This window comes from Parambassis ranga, chromosome 4, assembly GCF_900634625.1.
Source record: "Parambassis ranga chromosome 4, fParRan2.1, whole genome shotgun sequence".
Lineage (NCBI taxonomy): Eukaryota > Metazoa > Chordata > Actinopteri > Ambassidae > Parambassis > Parambassis ranga.
The window spans coordinates 4,577,064-4,597,906 of record NC_041025.1 but is presented as its reverse complement, the minus strand read 5'-3'; the positions used below and the strand labels follow the sequence as shown (position 1 = coordinate 4,597,906).

Here is a 20,843-nt window from a genome sequence, read left to right as displayed (position 1 = left end):
GGAGGGCTGGCCTGTTGTTTGGTGTGCACCTTATCTTGGCACAGCATGGAGATGAAATGGAACCAGCGAGGGTCAGAAGGAGGGACCTGCTGTTATTTATGTGGAGTTCAGGCTCACGTTCACACAAGCAGCAGCAGCAGCAGCCACATCTTCCAGCTTCTCTTCTGCATCCCACTCTCACACAGTCCAATGATCGACGCTTCATGAGAGGCACCTCAAGGTGGGGCTAAATGGTCTTACAGTATATTCCCAATCATGTCGCGTAGGCGGAGTCTGACTCCTGTGCTCTTTGCCGTGTTGCCGCCCGCTCAGCCTGTACTGTACATGACAAAAGCAAGAGGATGAAGTGAGTGAAATAAGTCCACACTTCTCGTTCCTCACAGCCACTTTAATCTGGAGAGAGAGAGAGAGAGAGGAAGAGACACAGTGTGGGCTTTGGATCACTGCGCGACATTACAGAAAACGTGCATGTTAGTAGTGGAAGCAAGCTGCCTATCTCTTTACGCACACCCTACTCCAGTGAAGGCAGCAGCAGTTCAGATCAGATTTCACATTCAGCTCCGACCAGCTGAGAGAGGCAGGCAGAGAGAGCAGGAGGCTTCGTTTCTCCGCTTTTTCCCCCCCACAACAGAAACCCCGTGTTTTTCCGCCACAAAAACGCTCCAACCCGTGGACACACAAAAAAATAATCCAGGTGCGCGGCGTAAATATCGGGATTTTCCCCAACCTCCTTCCCTCTTTTTTTTCTTTTTTTATGTATTTTTTTGCAGGATTTCAGCGCCGCTGAGAATTAGATAAAGAGGGATCGAGGAAGAGATGGACGAGCAGCCGAGGTTGATGCACTCTCACACGGGGGTAGGCATGGCAGGGCACCCCGGCCTGCCGCAGCATATGCAGGAAGGCACCGGAGGAACGGACGGCGACGGGAGAAAACAGGACATTGGAGACATTTTACAGCAAATTATGACCATCACGGATCAGAGTCTGGACGAAGCCCAAGCCAGGTAACAGACACGAACCGGCTCAGTGTCAGGAGGAGGCGGCGAGGGCGGCAAAGTAGAATTTAAAATGGGAAAGAAAAAAATATATGTGTGTGTAGTGTATTGGAATTTTTTGTTATATTTATACAATTATTAATTTAATTTATTTCACACTGTGATGTAGGTGTTAATATAATTTTTTACACCAGTTAAATTACGCCGCGCGAATAAAATGTTTTTTCCAGCACTTTTCACGTTAACGTAGTCAAAGCACACTGACAGATGCAGCTTATGAATTATTATATATATATAATCTGGTTACAGTGTAGAGTCTGTTAAGGGATTTGCAGCTTGCAGCAAACTTAATTCAAGTTTTACATTCAATTCAGAAGGTAAGCATTTAAAATCTTACAGCCAAGGTCAGGAATTACTAAACATTTATAATCAGTGAGGCTCCAGCTCACATCTGCTCACTCAGGTGTTGAAATATGAATTTATTTATCTATTTATTTAGCAGTGTAGCAATAATATAGACTGAGTGATCTGTGATTTGGACCCAGCTGAAAGTTTTGGGTTTAAAATCTGTCTTTGCTTATGGAGCCACTTTTCTGTTGCAGGAAACACGCTCTCAACTGTCACAGAATGAAGCCAGCTCTTTTCAATGTGTTGTGTGAAATCAAAGAAAAAACAGGTACGTTTGCACTAATTCTGAGTGTGTGTGAGTGTGTGTAAAAGAGAGAGAGAGAGGGACAGACAGAGGTCTGTTGTTGCCTTTAAAATTAATACAGTAAAAAATCCACACAGGCTCAGTATACCTGCTGAGTGTGTGTGTGTGTGTGTGTGTGTGTGATGGGACTATTTTATCATCAGACAGCAATTTTTTGTTCAGTCTGACATTGTTGTTGGAAATTCAGTCACAACACAATCCAGCATATACATTTCACTGATGTGTTTCCTCCTGTAGCTGTAGTATGTTTTAGCTGTTTCACAATAGGAAGTGTGGACAATTACCTCCAACTGTCCTTATCAATTATTGTGTCAAAATATGAATGAGTTTTTTTTAGTAGAATAATAGAGAGGATTGAGCAAAATTGTCACAAGCACGTTGATGTCTCCCCTTGTGAGTTAACTGTCAAGTCGTCTCTCTCTATTATGTACTGTGTCTCTCTATTAAAGCAGTTGTGAGAGAGCATGTCAGCAGAATAATTGCTAGGAGAGAAATAACATAACATAGGAGGCGTAAGTCATGTTTCCAAATCATTTTCCTTGTGACATATTTGAAATTGGTGCAGAAAGGACTCCTCTCAGACTGATAGCGTGCATCTCCTCTCCTCTTTCCCCTGACGTTTCATAGGACGCCTCGAAACTTACACTGCTGAGAGCTGCCAGTTCACCACGAGAGCCTTCTGTGTGCTTCACACTCATTAGTGCATGAAATCAAAAGGAATGGGTGGCGGGTGAAGAAGATATTGTTGTCATTGTCTCCAAAAGTTGCACTTGCTCATACTTGACCTGTGTGGCAGCAGTGGCTGGTGCTGCTCTGGTGTGTGTGTGTGTGTGTGTGATCCCACCCTCGTCTGCTGCTTTCATTGAGGCTTTCATTGAAGCTCACCTCGCTCACCTCCACCCTGGCAGTTTATCTTGAATTGGTCACTACCTTAGGAGAGAGCAGGAGGGGTTTGGGGAGGTGGTTTTGAAGCCTGCTGCATCGCTCCTCTTTATGTTGTCTTAGAAGTTGTGTTTTTTTTTTTTTGGAGGGGGGGGGGGTGACACAGTTATGCGTAGTGTTTTACTCCCTGGCGCTTCTCGGAGTTCATCCAAAGTTCGGCTCTGCTGAGAGTACAAAGTAACTTGGACCTTTTCCTGCCTGCGCAGCCATTTCTTTTCCCTTTCAGCTGCTAACCTATAAATACAGAGTTTACACAGGAGACCTGCTGCTTTTCATGACGTTACACACTTTCATTTAGTTTTGTTCTATTGTTGTTTTAGTGAGAAACATTTACTACAATTTATGTTGTTTCTCTAATTAAGCCCGACTGCTTTTGGTGTTAAATTTCCAAATTAACAAGCCTAGTTTGTTTTTTTTTTGCTAATGCATTTTCACCTTCTGCAGTTTCGACACCTCAGCAGTGCTGTCAGGTTTAGTGTAAATAAAGAATGAAGATCCACTTTCTTTCCGTATAAAGTAACACAAGCAGAAAAAAAGCTCAAAACCATGTGTTTTGGACTGAAAGTGAAGTATTAAAGTAAGTTATTTTGATCCAGTTAGTAATTTATTTACATTCATAGTCTGACAGATATTTAATTTTTTTAGGGCTGATACTGATGCCAATGGATTGGGAGTAAAATATTCTGAAGTTGGTTTCTGTAGTGGACATTGCCAGAGTCAGGGACTAGCTTGTGTTAGTGTCACATTGAAGTTTATTAACTTTAAACCCCTGAAATGTTGGACGTTTGATATCACCCTATCACTGATATATCTGTGATGGGGTGGAGGCCAATAACATGGACACACTGATTGCATTGTGTCAGTAGGAGGTTGGTTTGTATTTTAAATTTCAATGATTGCAGTGAAAAGTCCAATCTTGTTGATGAAATTTGAGGACATAGTGTTTTATTGTAATTTTAAATGATGAAGATCTACATTATGATTGTTTTGGTGCAAGTGAAGCAGAGGCAGCAGTGTTTATGTTGTGTCAGAAATCTAAAGGTAAATGAGGGAAGGAACCATATTTGTAGTGCACAAACTGGTGTAGTCCAGACAGCTGCTGTAACTGTGTGCAGACAGTGTGTATCCTCTGTTTGTATTTTCCGTCCCTGGCTGTCCCCCGGAGCAGCTGACAGCACCTGCAGGACACAAAGCCCGGCTCTGATCTAGGGCCTGAACTTGTGACCTGCTCTGTGTATTTTTACTGGGATGAAGAAGTGAGGGAATGCCAACAGAAATATTGCGCAGTATAAACAAGCACAATAGTGCAGCGACACCCGGGAGGAAAGGAGGAGGAAGGAACACTTTATTTAAACTTATTTTCACAGACATCAGCTCCGTCTTCACCCTGTTTCATTCCAGGCATATTTGGGCTGTCTATTTTACTTCAAAGGAATGCTGTGTTTCACTCGCTGTGCGTGTGTGTGTGTGTGTGTGGCATTCCTAAGAGGAGACGAAGCAGAAAATATATAAAGCATATTAATTATGTGACTGCATGTGTCCAAAATGTGGAGCTAAGGTAGAAGCAGCAGGGTTTGTCTGTGTTAGTGTTCATCCTAGCAACGCTGCTGCGCTCTGCTAGCTTCTCACAGAGACTTTCCCAAAAATATATCCCAGCGGTGTGACTCTGCTGCTGCTATCGGGCCAATAAAACCTTAACCTTTCAATAACTGAATTCCTAACAGGCTGGTAAATATAGAGATATCATATAAGTCTGTCTTTGTTTCAGATCATTTTTAAGGTGGACTGTTTTGTCTTTTCTTATGATTGATGAAAAAGCCTCTTGAGATAAGCAAATGCTTGACAAACTGATTTGGAAAATGAGCCGCCTTGACCTCTGTAAACACTTCATCAACATCATAAATCTCCGGCAGTGTCAAACAAAACCACTCCTTGACTGAGCTGCTCGGTAAATGCGCCGCTCTGACTCGCTGTTTAATTTTTTTCCTCTCAACCTCAACAAAAGGCCAGCTTTTCTCGTGGTCTCGTGTTTGTGTAGTGTAAGGTTTCAAGCCTAGGGGATCCTCCATTTATAAAAAATGACTAGCCCAGTGATGTAATGTTATTTTTTGAAGGGTGAAAATAGGGTGTTTTAGTGAGGGGCGGCCGAGCTGTGTTTGACAGGATGAAATGAGCCAGAGGTCTGATTATGGAAGGTGCATGGAAGCCGACACTGCATTGACTTGTCAGAACGTTCAGATGTCTGGCATCTGCCTATTTGTATTACAGAGGCTGAACTATGAGCTCAGGCCCACACGTCACTGTGGCAACACTTCAAAGTGATCAGGGATGGTGATCCGAAAACTGTCATACGAGCAGCCAGGTGAAGAGCTAAGAGCTAACACTCACGGTCAACTCGGTGATAAGATGGTTCTTGATAAGTTCTGCCACTGAAATATATTTGACAAATTTGTTTCTATGCACTCAAGAAAACGGCAAATTTTCACATTTTACCACATGACATCTTCAATATTTGTAGAATAGTATTTTCGCTACTTAAATATAGCAGCACAGTTTATAAACTGGATAATTAATCAACAGATTAATCAGCTTTAAAAGCTATTTCCATTAGTTGGCACTGACAGTATGAGCTTTAGTGTGATGACACACAGTCACAGGTTAAACATAACGGCTGCATTTACATCAGAAAGCGTCGGTTCCAGCAGCTGTAACAACATCTGTAGGGCTCGTTCAGAGGCAACAGCAAGTTTTTTTTTTACCTTCTGCATCACACAGCGACTTACAAGGCCGTGCCTCCCATCTCAGCGGACAGCGCGTTACGTGCGGCTTTTGTCTTCCCTCTTATCCATCCTCCTCTGTTGCTGATACAGCAGCATTCGGGGGAGAGAGAAATGCCACAGCTGTTTCCACAATCTCTCTGCTTAATCATCCACTCAGAGAGCGAGAGAGCAGGAGGAAGAGCCGAGGTCTGATTCTGCTCCGAGGAGCGGGGGAAAGTGTGTTGTTGTGATTAACCAGCGTCGTGCTCGTACTTTATTTCATCCATAATCACAGAATCATCAGCGAGTGACAGCATTGTAAATGGTGACTTAATACCATTACAGTATAGAACAATGTGGTTACATTATACATTATGCAAATTGTCAGTCGCCTAATTGATACATGTTAATCATATTAAGGAGCTTAATTATAGGAATCTTACTGAGCTGGTAATTAACACTGACATCACATGTACAGGGAAAGTGATCTATTTTTTCTCATCCTTGTGAAACGGAAGAACTACATGCTTTTATATATATATTTTTAACTTTTGAGTTTCCTGTACTGATGAATGATTTTTTTCCTCCCTGCTGAAGGCCACTGGAATGCAGTTTGTAGAAAAAAATTGCATTTAGTTCTGAGCAGCCCTGCCAGTGCGGAGATTACAGAGTGAAGGCAGCAGATCTAAGTGTAAAAAGCCTCAATCTTTACCCTGAACGTCGACTCCTGCGCTAAAATACCACTGTTCTGCCATTTACCTCCATCAGCTCCCACCGTGCAATCTCAGTCACTGCAGCTTTGCTCTGCCATTTTTTTTTTACATATTTTTTTATTTATTTTTTTTTTTAACACCAGCCTCCTTAATATGTTACGAATTTAATCAAGTCGGCAAATTTGTTATGCACGTTAAATTGAACATGCAATGGCACATTTGAATGTGGTTGCCATACCAACCCCCCCAGGAGTTCATTTTCCATAATGTAGTGTTTGGAATCTCATTTCCTCCACTCTCCCCTGCTGCTACTACTTGCAGACGCCACCTCCAGGCTTCTGCACTGTACGTTCACTGCTGCCACGGCTTTTCAAATACTGGAGGGAGTGAGGAAGAAAAGAGAGAGGGAGAGAGAGGCCTCTCTCCACGTAGTGGAAATGACACAAATTAATATACACTACTTAAACCAGACCAAGATTAATGGTTCCCTTTCGCTGCAGCTTAGTCCCACTGTCAGTTGCCGGGTGCTCGTTGGACAAAATCAACACTAATCAACATTTATTCCACTTTTGCCCTGGGCTCTCAGGAGTCTGGCAGGACTGCCTGCCACCCCCCATCCCCACACCCACCCCCCTTCCTCACCACCTCTCTTCCCTCCCAGCAATCCACCCCTCCCTCCGTCCGTCTCGCTACGCTTTTCACCTCTCATCCAGCTCCTCCATACATCACCCTCCTCACACTGCTCGGCTCCTCAGAGGAGAGTGTGCCCCCTCCTATCAGGCCACATTAGAGTCATGATAGATTTTCTCTTTTCATTTGCATCTGATATTTAACACAGCAAAGCAGTTGCTCTGTCACTTTACAGTACGTGTGTGTGTTTGTGTGCACACTGCACAGGGGTTTTTTGTTGTTGCTTTTGTGTCTGTGTAATCTTATATGCACTCAGTTGCCACTGCATTATGAGAAACAGGATATGCATTCAGGAGTGTGTGTGTGTGTGTATAGGTAGTGTATTTATACAACATTTTCTGGAAAGTAGCATTTTAGATGTGCCAGTGCTGGGAAACAGAACTCCACCAGTCTGAAAACTGTTCCTCCCGAAATTAAAATTTCCTTTTGACTGCAGTGACTGGCAGCGACGGCATCCACAGGTCTGCTGACTCCTCTTTCAGCTCAACAATAGGTACACTGTGAAGGCCCGTAATTGGCTAATGCAAGCCCAATTCCACTGCTGCATGTCTCTTTTTGATCACAACCTGCTCGCAGGGGTCATTATTAATAAATAGCAGCAACACATTGTAAAAAGAAGCAAACAAAAGTGGTGAATAAATATGGTTCAGGCATGTAACGGAAAATTAGTAGTTAAATGTAACATTTGTCTCCATCCAGTCATTGTCATCCATTTCCTTTTAAGAAGCTGGATGTGCTGGATCTATTCACGGCATGCGTTGGGTAGAAACAAAGGAAACACCCTGAATGGGTGATTTTATTAGCGTCCAGTAATCTGAGGTGGAATCCCTCCACTCTCACATTTGCTTTTTTCCTCTCTGAGGTTAAAATTGTGCAAACAGCTGATGCCTCTCTTCCTACTTTGCCAAGATATTCAGCGCAGTGTTGTCCATCTTGTAGGATAGCAGGGCCAGAGGCATTGTCACGGCACCAACTGGCCTCATTGAAGTGACACAGAGTGCTTTGTCAGCTTTGTGTCTCAGGTGCCAACCTGCGCTTCCCAAAATAAACTGTCATGCAATGTGGCACGACAGAAAAATGTAGAAGGAGTGTGTTGTGTTGGAGGGGGAGGGCCCCCCCCTCCATCCCCTGAAAGGAAACAAATGTTCCAGAGCAGAAATGTATTGTGGTTTTGGACGCCTTCCCACTGCCGACACCGTGAGATGTGGTGTGGAACTCAGAGCGTGGAGTGTGATCGTCTGTGTCGCCGGCAGGGGTCACAGCAGGTGGGATCACAGGCGCAAAAACTTGGAGTTTCTGTGCATTGACGCGGCCTCTTTTATTTATTTTTTTAGCTGATTTGACTTCACCGTGGACCTGTTAGATTTTGACAGCTCTTTGTTATTTGCAGACATCCTCTTCCAGAAATAGCTTATGCTTACTGTAGTTAGCTCCACTTCCTGTTTTATAAATGGTCTGTCATTTTCTCTGTGCGGTGCAACATAACACCAGGAGAGCAGACGGAGGATGTGCACTTGGTTGAAGTCGCTTTCAGGCTGGAGAAAAGTTGTAAGCAGCAGACTCTTTCCCGCCCTCTAAAGTGTAACCACCCGCCATGTCTGCCCCTGTTGGATTTGGCCCTTGTTACAGTGGATCTGACTGTGGCCCTCGTGCTCTATAGCTGCCATGACATTGTTATGGTTAGTGGAGTGAAGAAAAAGGTGGGAGTCAAAAAGGCTTGTAATGGAAGCTCTGCCTGCTCCTCCATAATGAGGAACCAGCAGCTAATCATGTAGACAAAGGGAAGGATTCTGTAGGCTGACAGTGAGAGCTATAATGATGTTCCACTAAACATGGGCTGCAGAGCTGGATAGGTTCTGAGTGGAACAGTGGTTGGACCACTGAGGTCACTGCCACATACTGTGCTGTTGTTATGCTAAAACATAACAGCCTGATTAGATTTTTTATATATATATCTGTTCAAACTCAAACTCTTCCTGTTAGCTGTGGAGCTAGTGTTAGCCGATAGGATAAGCTTTTGGAAGGAGATTGACTTAAAGCAGTTTTGGGCCTATAGAGCACATGTATTAGTGTCTATCTCAGAGAGCATGTGTGACAGGAGTGCGTTTGGACCAGTGTCAGCCATATGAAAAATGTGGAAGGTGTAGAAAGTAGCTATTATGTTAAAATTGTTATATAGTGCAACATCTCCAGGGGGATTTACTTACTGTCCTTTCAGCATACATTTGCTATTTAGCTACAATACAAAAAGCGTATACTATGAAACAAGCTAACGCTGGCTAACTGATACCATCCATCCATCTATCCATCATCAGAACCCTCTTTGTCCTGTAGTACAGGGTCACGGGGGGCTGAAGCCTATCCCAGCTATCTACAGGTGAGAGGCAGGGTACACCCTGGACAGGTCACCAGTCCATCACAGGGCCTAACTGATACCTTCTACAGGACTTAATGTATGTGTTCTTTGCCATGTTATGCTTCTGATGTATCACGTCTTATAACATAATGTTAAAAGAGGACAAATCGTCATTGGATTAAACGACAGAGGCGTGACAAAAATGTAGCCAACACTAGCATGTCCACTCAGGTCATCTGACCCTGAAATGACTTCATTTTCTCATTGTTAGTGGGTATTTGTGCAGTGTGATGACGTGTCTGCTGGCATCAGGCAAGTACAACTAAATGGGCTAGAACCTAGGAACCGATGAATGCAGCTAAATTTTAGGTGATCACTGTCATTGTTGTCAACAGTTTTGGTACTGGAAGGATTCTAAAATGATTCAAATATGAATAGTCCCCGCTGTTTCCTGTAATTATAAATCAAAGGTGTTTGTTGTCATTGTGGGTCTGATAAAATTAGCAATAAAAAATCATCATTATAAGAAAACTGAGATTGGCATTGTATAGACTACATGATTAATCAGCTAATATAACAAATCAGGAGATTAATTGATAATGAAAATAATCATTAGCTGCCATTGTGAAAGCCAGCTGGCCCCCCTGTCACTGCTATTCCAGCTGATGAATTCACAGTGCTCCTGCCTCTGCTGTATAGAGATTGTGTTGATAAGTTAATATTCCGACAACAGAGATGAGATAAAGAGGTTTTAGGAGTTTGGAGGATAGTGTAACCTTGATAAAACGCTCATCTCAGTGACACTGATTTTCACCATCCATCTTCATCTGATATGAAGTATGCAAATGGTGGCATCGGCTGGGAGTGGAGTACAGTGCTGTTAAATGGGCCATTTCAAATGTTCTTTGTACCATGCTGACTTCCAAAAAATTCACTGTCAGCCAGCTCGGCACACTCTGGAGTCTTTTTTGGAGACGCTTTTCCACCTTTATCTTCCTCTATTTCTTCCATCCACTCTCTCTTCTCTCCCCTTTTTTCTTCCCTCCTCAAGCCTCCTTCTCTTCCCCTCTCCCTGCATGCCATACAAATTAGGTAGACACTGTCAGTGTCAGAACGGCTACTCATGAAATATTAACAGCTTGTAGAGAATTTTACATTGCTACATTTCTCTTCATTTTTAACTATGTCAGCACAGGCTGTGGAACATTTATTTGTGTGAGTTCAGGAAGGCTATTACCCTAACAGCTTTTTTTTTCATGTTGTAGATGATATCCATCAAACCTCTTTCCACATGCATGTAGTCTATCTGCACCTTAAATATCTTTCCCTTTGCGAATGGAAGCAATTCCAGTGTATTTTGTGCATCTATGCGGGATCTCAGGGTACAAGATCCTCAATGTAACGAGGTGTTTATTGCCTTATGAAGCTGGTAATTATCATTTTATCGTGTCGAATAAGACCAACACTTTGCATTAAACAACATATGGGTAGTTAAAATGCCTGCGTGGAAGGTAAAACATGAACTGACTGTGGTAAACAATAAGTCCAATTAGATGTTCAGTATCCCCGAAACATAAAAGAGAATCTGAGAAGCATAGCGTGTTTCTCGGTTTGCCTTGATTTTTGCTATTTATTTTGTATTTTTTCCCCTCTCCTGGTCTCCAGTCGCGTTCGTCTCAGTGGGCGGGGATGGCCTTTTCTCTTTCTGCCTTTTTGTTGGATGGCCTCTATAAAGATGGAGCTGTCAATCATCTTGCAGGCTTCCCGAGTCCTGAGAGGCAGCGTCAGCTCTCAGTGAGGAGCTGGAACAATGACTTTTGTTGTCACACATGTGCCTTTTCTGTGTGCGCTTTCTGTGGACAGTGCTGCCCTTTAATTAAATCCAGACAGATGATAGTCTAAATAATTGAACTTGAGCGAATGTAGTCAGAGGCCGTTTAGATCCTGTGATATGCCTTCATTGTTGCTTCAAAGCATGATTTCTGTTGATTACATCTTGGGCAACCCCGTCTTCTCGAAATGACATTGCTAAAATGTTTCAGTATAAAATTTGGCTTGAAAGGACTGAAGGAGGTTTTTGGAGTGGGAAAATGGAGGTTTATGTTCAAAAATCTGACTGATTATGTTTAAGGATGCTGTTTTATGGATTAGTATTATCAGGCATGATTTTTTTTTTCAAATATTTTCTTTCTTTTGGGATCTTCTGTTGTGTTTCCTATACTAAAAAGCACTTTATCATTCATGCCTTAACTTCCAAGCAGTTTTTTCCCCGTTTTCTTAAAAATATTGATTATACTTACTTTTTAAAAGTTCAAATGTATGGGGAAAAAGTGCTCTATAGAGCTTAAAACATAATACGTTCATTGCAACATGTCAGTATTCCTCGGCTATTGTTAAATCGGACATCCATACAAACCTACAGAAAAGCCAAAACTAAAAGAGAAACATCAAATATAATCTAAATCTACAAATCCAAATGAGCTAATGTGTAGAAACTGTGACATAGTTGCTCATGCTGGTATAGATAGTGGTATACTGTGAACAAGTTTGTATCATCTGATAACATACGAAGACAAAGCCGATTCCCAGTCACGGAGATTCAGGTGTGAATATTCTTCATTGTGTCGATCCTTTGTTGCTGTAAAAAAATAAACGGAGTAAAATTAGTTAATGAGGTGCATCCTCCTCCCTTATTATACGTGGCTGGGGCTTCCTCCTCGTCCTGACTAATGATGATGTGTGGCACAGGTAGCTGTCAGGAAGGCATGATTAATTAAAAGGAAAAGTAGGCCAATTTGTCATATTGTTCTAACTGTGGTCAGAGAGCAAGGCGAGCTGCACCGCTGCTGCTTTCACACCCTCCGCTGTACCTAGACGTCCACAACTTGTTGTGTTCTGCAGCTATAAGTCTCATCAGCTCCGAGTGGAGTTTTTCGCTCAGACTGTCTCAACACAGAGCCGATAACAATTAGGAGGCGTCTGCTTTGGAACGAGGGCTCACAAATGTAAGCGTGCCGAGCCAGGCTGACATAATGAACGGATCTCCTCGCAGAGGAGAGCACTCCTTTGTCTGCAGAGTTTGAAGTCTCAGAGAAGCACAGAGCCCTTTTGCCACTAACACAGCTAAAGCTGCTTTTGATTTTCACTGTTTGTGTTTTGGAGGTCCATCCATGCTACAGTGATTAGCATTGTTGAGGAGCCAGCTTTGCTTTTAAGTGCACACGCTGACTGAGACTTCTCAGCTGCCAGCTGTGAGCCCTGCTGCAGAGAGCAGAAGTCTTGTTTGTGTTGGACTGCAGCGTTGCTCCCAGCGTGCAGCCTGGCCCTTGTCAGCGGCCCTGTCATATCTGTCTCGGGCCCGTCCCGACAGCCAGCCCGTGGACTCCCACGTCATGGAGGCGGGCTCGTCCTAGGAGAGACAGGTGTCAGCAACTTGCCCCCCCCATCCCCCTGCCCCTATCCCCCCCACCAACCCACAGGCAGATGCCTTCTGTAACCCGAGCCACATATTTGAAGCTGAGCAACTTAGAAAGAAGGGTCATCTCTGCCACCCATTCACAGTCGCCATATCACAAGAGACCACATCTCCATCAGCGTGTGTGAGAGCGCTCATGTCAGATATGGAGCATCCACTAGAGGAGACTGTCCCAGTCCGAAAGCATTACAGACTGGGGCCTGCATCCTGACTGACTGACACACTGACTGACAGCTTTATTGTGTCCTTTGAGGAACAGGGATGAAAGGCTCTTATGAAGAGGCCTTTCCAAACACTAACCATACTCAGGCGTGCTCAGGAAGAATTACTTGTTCCTTTGTATGCATTGTTGTTTCTTTGTCTACGTTTTCTAGCTGACATGTTGTTTTATGTTTTTTTCCCCTAATTGTGTGAAAGCAGCCATGGAGGAATGGTAGCGTCAGGAATTTCATGTGGAATACTGCTGGAAGGCATTGTGATGGGACTGCAGTTGTTACAAGAATGAGCTGCTGAACCCATGGGTGCCACTTAATGTTGAAAAGTGTTGGAGGCAGAGTAAAAGTAAAACTTCTGTATGAGGTCAGAGGAGTTATTATTATACAGCAGCAGCATGGGCTCAACAATAAAACACGATGCAAATACTCGACACAAGAAAATCAGAAGCAGGACGTAAGAAAGTGAAACAAAGCAAAACAAACTTTTCAGATCACTTTCAACCACTGATGGGTAGCAGACCTCAAAAGTCAACAAGCACAAGTGTGTACCAGCCAGGTCCGCTGGAAACATTTCTGTTGGCTTCTTTTGTTTGATTTTATTTAGTTGTGGTTAGTTTGTTGTCAAATTAAAGTCGAGGTTTTTCTTAATTTGCTTCTATTAGCAGCTCATGTTTCTTATAGGTTGCACTGTGCTGTGTTGTGCACATAAAGGCTCAGATTAAAAAAAACATTTAAGAATAAGGAACCAACAGTACGAGTTCAGAGGAGATAATTAAATAGTTGCCAATAGAGCTCAATGTACTACAACTTGTGGAAATCATAAATCAGTAACAGCAGCAAATATTCCAGTCGGGCCCATCACCAGTGGTGATCAGGTCCGATTTCTTTGCTTCTTTTTCGACCAGTTGCTTCATGATGTTTCCGATGTATCTGTTGTCTGATTAATGTGTTATCTTTAATTGCTTGTTTTTTGTCTTTGCAATACATGTCATGAAGTTAGATTAAAAACATGTTTTTACCATATGCACTTTCAGGCAGTGGTAATGGTATAAGACAAAAGAGATGGGAGAGATTAACTTGAAAAATGTGTTAATGTTTCCAGAGGCTCGGTCACAATTTCAGTGACTTCATAAGTCAACGAAACATTTGGGTGGAAACATTCACTTCTTGACTGTTTGTGTTTTTATGCATTTTCTGAAGTTGCAATAGTTTTTCCTTTATAATAACAACAACAAGCTGCTATAGGTCCGTCTCTGTTTGGCGTCCCCTGGAAACATTTCCTACAGTATAATTTTTCAGATTATACCTTTGTTACAGTATGGGATCATATGGAACACAGTATAGCACAGCACACACATAAAACCACGACTTACATTTCAGAGATGTGTACTGTAATAAAGTTTCTTCATTTTTGAATCTAACGCATCTACATCCAGTTTCTCATCTACCTGCCAGTGCCTGACACTTTTATTCAAAGAGACTGACATGAAATAGTAAAAGCCAAATGTGCTCTTTTCTCTCTGCTGTCCCTGTGTGTTCATACTCTGCGGCCAGCATGCCCATTTTTTCTCTCTCTCTGTGTTATTTTTGTCGTCTAAATTGATCCACTGTGAAGCCAGACAAGGATTGCTGTATATTTAATGTCTTTCAGCAGCCACATTAAGGGTGCAGTTTGTATGGCGGTGGTGCTGGTGGTGGTGGTAGTGGTGGGGAGGGGGCGAGGTAGGGGTGGGGTGCCGTGACATTAATAATTTAATTGCAGTCGTGTATCTGAATGCTGCAGGAGCTCCGAGTGATGGATATTTTTAATGATATGAAGAGTGAAGCCCAGAAAGATCAATGCTGGCACACACACACACACACACCGCACACACACAGTGTGTCTGTCAGTGTGAATCTCAGAGCTTGGTGAGGATGATTGTGCTCCCACACTAATATTGTTTTGGTCCATAAGCCGTCTGGTCTGATCTTATGGGCTGAAGGTCTCCGGCCCAAATGACTCTGTCCCCTTTGCTGGTGCTGTCAGAGCTGACAGTCCTCATGTTTATTTCATTTTGCGTCCGGGCTGTCTCGTTTCCCTATCCTCCAATGTCATTAACGCTCCGAGCCAGGACCCTGCAGTGGCGCGCCTAATGAATTCCTCTGCGGCTCCTCACTCCCCACCTAGTTACCCCAGCTCAAGGTGTCAAATTAAAACAGGCTGGGAAAAGAGAGAGGAAACTGTTTGTGTGTAAGTGTGTGTATGTGTGTTTGTTTTAAGTGGTTATTACTGAGAGAGTGCTGACTTCCTGACCATTGAGAACAAATGAACTTTCAATGGAAAAAAAACAAGAGCCTGCAACAATAGAGAAAATAAAAAACACCTCTGTTGTGTAGGAATGAGTTTGATGCTGCGATACAAGCACTTGCTTCTGATGTCGACATGCTGCTTTAACCTTCTTTTTTTGGTTTATGATGTGTGTGATTACAGTGCGTTATGATGAAGAATTGCCGCTTTTAACATTCAGGATCTCTGCGATAATTTGGGGAATGAAATCAGCAGCGGTGAGGATGCCTGGATGTGTGCTAATTGTGCTTATTTAGTTGTCATTGTGATAAGCGTAACGAGGCTAGACGTGTTATTGAGCTGTGAGGCTGCAGTGGGGAGGCAGATTTCTTATATTCCAGCCCACAGTGATGGAGTTCCAATTTTGTTTGTGAATTTTATTTACGGAGGACAAATCTTTTAAATCTTTTTAAAACACCTATAGTTAGCTGTGCAGTCCCCAGCGGAGACCCTTCACACAGTGACCACCGGAGTGTCAGAGGTCCTCCCTGTGTGGCTCCCTCTTTTTTTTTTCTCTCTGACAGCACCGGAAGATGGAAAATGGTGTCAATCAATTCATCAGAGCAGCACGGGTGGCTATGCAGGGAGGAGAGCTGGGGGCGTGGTAATGGCAACGTGCAGGAGGAGCACTGCACATGATTATGGCTCCCTGTTGTAACTGCCCCCCCTCCCCCCACCTCCAAACGCTGCACCGCTGTAGCTGGGCTGATTCTGCAGCGTCTTAAAGGACTGTTACAGCTACAAGAAAATTCCACAGTGGCATCCTTGCTGTACTGTTGGAGCGTTTGATAGGCCTCTCTGCACGCCACCTCAGCACTCTAAAGTCCACAGCTTGTTAGACTAAAAGAATGTGCCACGTTAATTAAAGATGTGTAAATATGCTTGAATGGGCCGCATCTCCACATTAGAGAGATTTGCGGAATCTGTGCTGTAATATATTTTAATTAAGGATTAATTAAAAAATAATGGGGATTTTATTTTGCCTGGCAGACTGGGTTTGGACATGATTCTGGCGTCTGCTGTGAGCTCATCAGTGGAATATTGAGCACCTTCGCCTGCTACTCAGGAGCACACTCAAGGTCTCTTGAAAACAAAAGCTCTGCCCTCTTCCCCTGTTTGGGAAAAAAAAAAGAAAGGAAAACAGACATTTACTGTTGGAGGGAGTGGCCAATGCGTTGGCTTAATTAAATTTTTTTTCCACCCCCCCACCCCCACCACCTCCTCTCCATCCTCACCCTCACCCCATCCTCTTCTCTCTTTTTCGGCTGGCAGAGCAGCAGAGTGGCTCTGAGACACGGAACACTAGTTGTGCTGGCAATTATGTTAATGGGATGCTATTAGGCCATGATTCCGTATGAGCGATCGGGGAGAAGAAGAGCCCCGGCGGCAGAAAATGATAACGGAGCGTGCGCCTCGTTGATACCGCTCCAGCAGGATCATTTGCATAATGAACCCTCCCCACTAACGAGGGGTGTGGCCTCGACACTGAGCTACTTAGAAAGCTCAGGAGTCGCAGCATGAGGCGAGCCGACACTGAGAGCACAATGTGACAAAAAGATTCATGGACTTCACTAGTCGTCGAAAAAGCCATTTTGGCACGAATGTAACTGTGGCATGCAAATTCCTCCGCTCGCTCCTTTTGCAGTTTGCACACAGTGTTTCTCTGCCACAGACAGACATGACAATGCAATTTCTTTGTATCCTGAAAAATGAATGAGGAAATCTCCATATCACTGGCTCTTTGCTCTAATTTCATCATGTATCTTTGGACTAGAGTAAAATCAAAGGTGGCTGTGCTGCTGTGTAGTACTGGCACATATAGCATATTGTTATTTCTGGCTGCTACAATCCAAAATGTCTTCGGTTTCCATAAATAGTTACAAATCAAATATTCATTATGCTGCCATTGTCAATTTATTCATGCTCTTTTCTTTTTTTTTTTTACTCTCAACCTTTGCATTTTGCACACACACGTGTGTGTGTACGTACAGTGTAGAGTTTTGGGTCTGTATGATTCACTAAGAAGGGAACTACCTTGGGGCACCAAAGCCCTGTGGATTCCCTCAACAAGCAGAGCAGGGATGGCTCGTTCACACTGCAAAACACACTCCGCATGTTACCTTATTTACACAGCTGAGGCTACGAGCTGCACGCTATTGATCCGTATCCTAACGATTTATTATTAATTTGGCTGGGTTTTTTTTTTATTCATGCACCGCTCCTCTCTCTTGATGTCTTGATGTATTATTTGTGTGTCCACGCCGCGTGCATATTTTCCCGTCATCTTTAGACACAGCCTACGGATTTGGTCAGAATGATCTGAAGCCCCAGGGGAAGACATTAAACACCCAGAATGCCCCTCAGGCCCCCGCTCCTCCTCCTCCTCCTCCTCCTCCCTCCTCCTCCTCCTCTCCTTTTCAACCTTTCATTCTCCCTTAATGAGAACTCCTCCTAATTATTTCAGTGGCTGGAGCGTGGGGACACAGCCCGAGTTAGATCCCCCTGCGCTCGGACGTGACTGCTATGCTGATGAAGGCAGAGGATCAATAATTTAGGCCCTAGCCTTAATGGTTGGGTGAGGAGAAAGCGATACATCTGAGTCAGAGATTACATTTTAAAGGCGAAACCCGGGCTCCAGCCGGAGTTAACTAGAAGCCCCTGAATGTGTTTGCTGTAAACAGCTGACACATTTATGTTTACTGGAATCCTTATTGCTCTTCCTCTAAAGCTAAGCCTGTGTCTAAGTGCTTGTTTACCTAGCTTTGAATATATTGCATTCAATTATTGTAGTCTGCAGAGTCACTCCAGAAATGTCTTGGCTGCCAAATGATTTGCATTTGGAGTACATGGGGATATAATTGATTTAGAGGCATGAATATTGATAGTATCTTATCAGCTTGGTTCCCATCCCTCAAACCACTCTGCGGAGAATAATGGTCCTCGGAGCATTTTTCTGGTCATCTTGCCTTAGCGGATGCACACATAATCTTTAAGTGTACCGAGCCTCAGCTCCTTGAAGCCCTTCCATCTCCCTCTGGGGAGGCATCCATGCATCTTTTAAGGATTCTTCACATCAAGAAGGTCTGAGCAGAGTACCCTGCAGTCTCTCCTTCAATTATTAAAGACGAGGTTTTGATTCTCTTTTTTAAACTTGGAAGAGGAGAGGAGAGGAGAGGAGAGAGCCACATGCTGAGGACAGTAGCCAAACTGAGCCTCACATCCCTCCTCCTTGAAGGAAAAGAAAGATGGTGACAATTTTCTGTGGCAGTTTATTAGAAGATTCTTTTTTTTTAATGGAAACTTGGAGGAGGTTTTGAAACATTCATACGGATTTCATATTGCAGACATTCCCGCTTCAAACAGAATGATTCACTGCGGGTTTGCATTTCAGTTTTCCAGCATTGCATACACTGTCACTGTGTGATGGGAGGGGGGGGGGGCTGCAACCAATTATAACAGGGGACACATTTGCTCACAGTGTTTCCTTTGATTGATGTGTGCGGGCTGTGATCGGAGCTTTAACGAAGTCCAAATGGCTCAGATTGAAACGTTACTTATTGACTCTGTCTGACAAACAATAACATCTACAACAGACATCAGTGTCCGCTGCGCTGGTTGCCATAGAAGTGGTAAAAAATGAGTGATGAATCAACTAAACAGCAGGCAAGATCTCACGTGATTCTCTTCATCACTTGTAATGTAAGAAGTCTTAGTTATTGCATACAGGCTGTGGGTACAAAATCCCATTTGTTCTAGATTGGATCATTGTTTATGATTTTTTTTCTCATTTAAGTGCCAAGGAAGTCATGCAGACCCCTCAAATTGTTTTGCTGATGGCGATAGCACTCTCACTATCAGCTCCATCTATTGTCTCTGTGAATTGCAGCTGCCTTTAACTCAGATTAAATATTGATAGCCATGTAAACACTTGTGCCATATTGAGTACTTTATTTAGAGTCTCCCTCTGCAGTGTGGAATGAGCTGCTGCTCGTATGAGAAATAGACCCTATTGTTTGTGGGACCATTGTTGATTTATGGTGACAAAATAAAGTGTTTCCGACACCCCGCTGAAATTAAAGCTCGGCCCATTTTCCAACCAAGGTGTCGGAGAATTTGAATAAATGCTTCTAACGCGCATGTCTGCAGTTTTTACGGCACATGTGACCGTCGCAGTACAGGCATAAATATTCACTGGTTGAGAAAAGACAGAGGATTAGCATGGCCTAATTGATAATTGACAAGATTTATTTAGCATTCGCAATCTATCAAGGCAACGCTCTATAAAGTGGTCTGTTACATGAAAGCCAGTCGTGTCTTTGATTTGCACAAGTGTGTTGCATATGTTTATGAATACTGATCTGTAAGACAATATCTCTACATTCACTACACTTGGCGTAAAGGAAAATATCCTTCCTGTTAGTGATCAATAGTCAGTAGTTTACCATTATATTGTTAATATTATTAAGAGCTGAGAGTCATTGATTAATTCTAGTCTAAGGATGTTTCAACACGTTTTTTCACAATAAAAGCTTTCCTTAAAATGGGAAGTGTAGGATGGGCCAGTAAGAGAAATTACTGTTAACTGGTTTTTAAGTAAACAAAATGCAATATTTCCTGTTCAGATGTTTCACATTAAAAGCCTCATTTCCACTCGATGCACATCAAATGCAGATAATAGTCTAAGAAACGTTAAATTCTAATGTTGACAGTAAGAGAAAACATATGGAAAGTATAAGAAAAAAATCCAAGGTTCCCTAAATGTGTTTGTGGTTAAATGCCTGTGGCTAACATGTGACTAATATACTGTTTCAGTATGCTGATATTATCAACCGATACCAGCCAATCACATCGTAGTGTATATTGGCCAATATTTTTAGCACAAGGTACACTTTAACTCCACTATTTATACCACTCTCCGCACTGTTAATGGTGTATGTAGCAGTGTCAGCAGTGTCAGCATAACAGCTGTGCTTGTAAATTGTTTATATTAGTTTGACAAATGCACTGCTATGAAGGTAATGAAAAATTAACCCACAAATGTTCTGTTTTTGTAAAACATAACCCTGTCCCTGACAGCTACTGAGAAAGGTAGCTAGTTAGTCACATCATAACCACATGCTACCATGTTTTATTACCATAGAATTTGTATCAGTATCGGTCCCAAAAATCCAATATCTGTGTTCTGTGATTAGAACCTCTGCAGGAAGTGTAGAAACAATTAGAAGTCAGTGGCAATATAGAGTAAGTGCTGTGGATGAAACATTATTCTGCGCTGAGCAATGACAGGGGCCCCTCATTCCCCCAAGTCCTCAAGTTTCCTTCATCTGGCCTGTATTAGCAACTAGCCATCATTTGTTCTCATAATTTGGCCATTATTTGTATCCCTGCTTTCATTGGAGAACTTACTGTACTCGACCATCAGGCAAATTGCAAAGGGAATCTGGGGACATCATCACCCTGGACTGCATCCACAGATTAGCTGGAGGCACAGTGGAGCTCACCACCACCTGCGTCTTTCATCCTACACTGCAATAGTTGCCACATACTGAGATAATGCAACAGCGAGGGGAGACATTTTCTTTCCTATTCTCCCTCTGTTTTTCTCGCTTTGTCTTTTTCGCTGAATAATAGATCTCCTGCCAGTGCAGTTTCTTTTCTTC

The 20,843-nt window shown here is 43.0% G+C and overlaps 1 protein-coding gene across 4 annotated transcripts in view; it reads left to right on the top strand.

Annotated features, from left to right (window-relative positions):
* Positions 1–307: 307 nt before the first annotated feature.
* LOC114434912 (pre-B-cell leukemia transcription factor 1) overlaps positions 308–20,843 on the top strand; it is a 51,071-nt gene continuing 30,535 nt past the window's right edge. For 2 of the 4 annotated variants that reach the window (XM_028404368.1, XM_028404365.1), the window contains exons 1-2: positions 353–1,004; positions 1,598–1,671. In XM_028404368.1, coding sequence (XP_028260169.1) covers positions 817–1,004; positions 1,598–1,671 — 262 coding nt within the window. In that variant the 5' untranslated portion in view covers positions 353–816. The other 2 variants (XM_028404367.1, XM_028404366.1) reach the window with 2 other exon arrangements.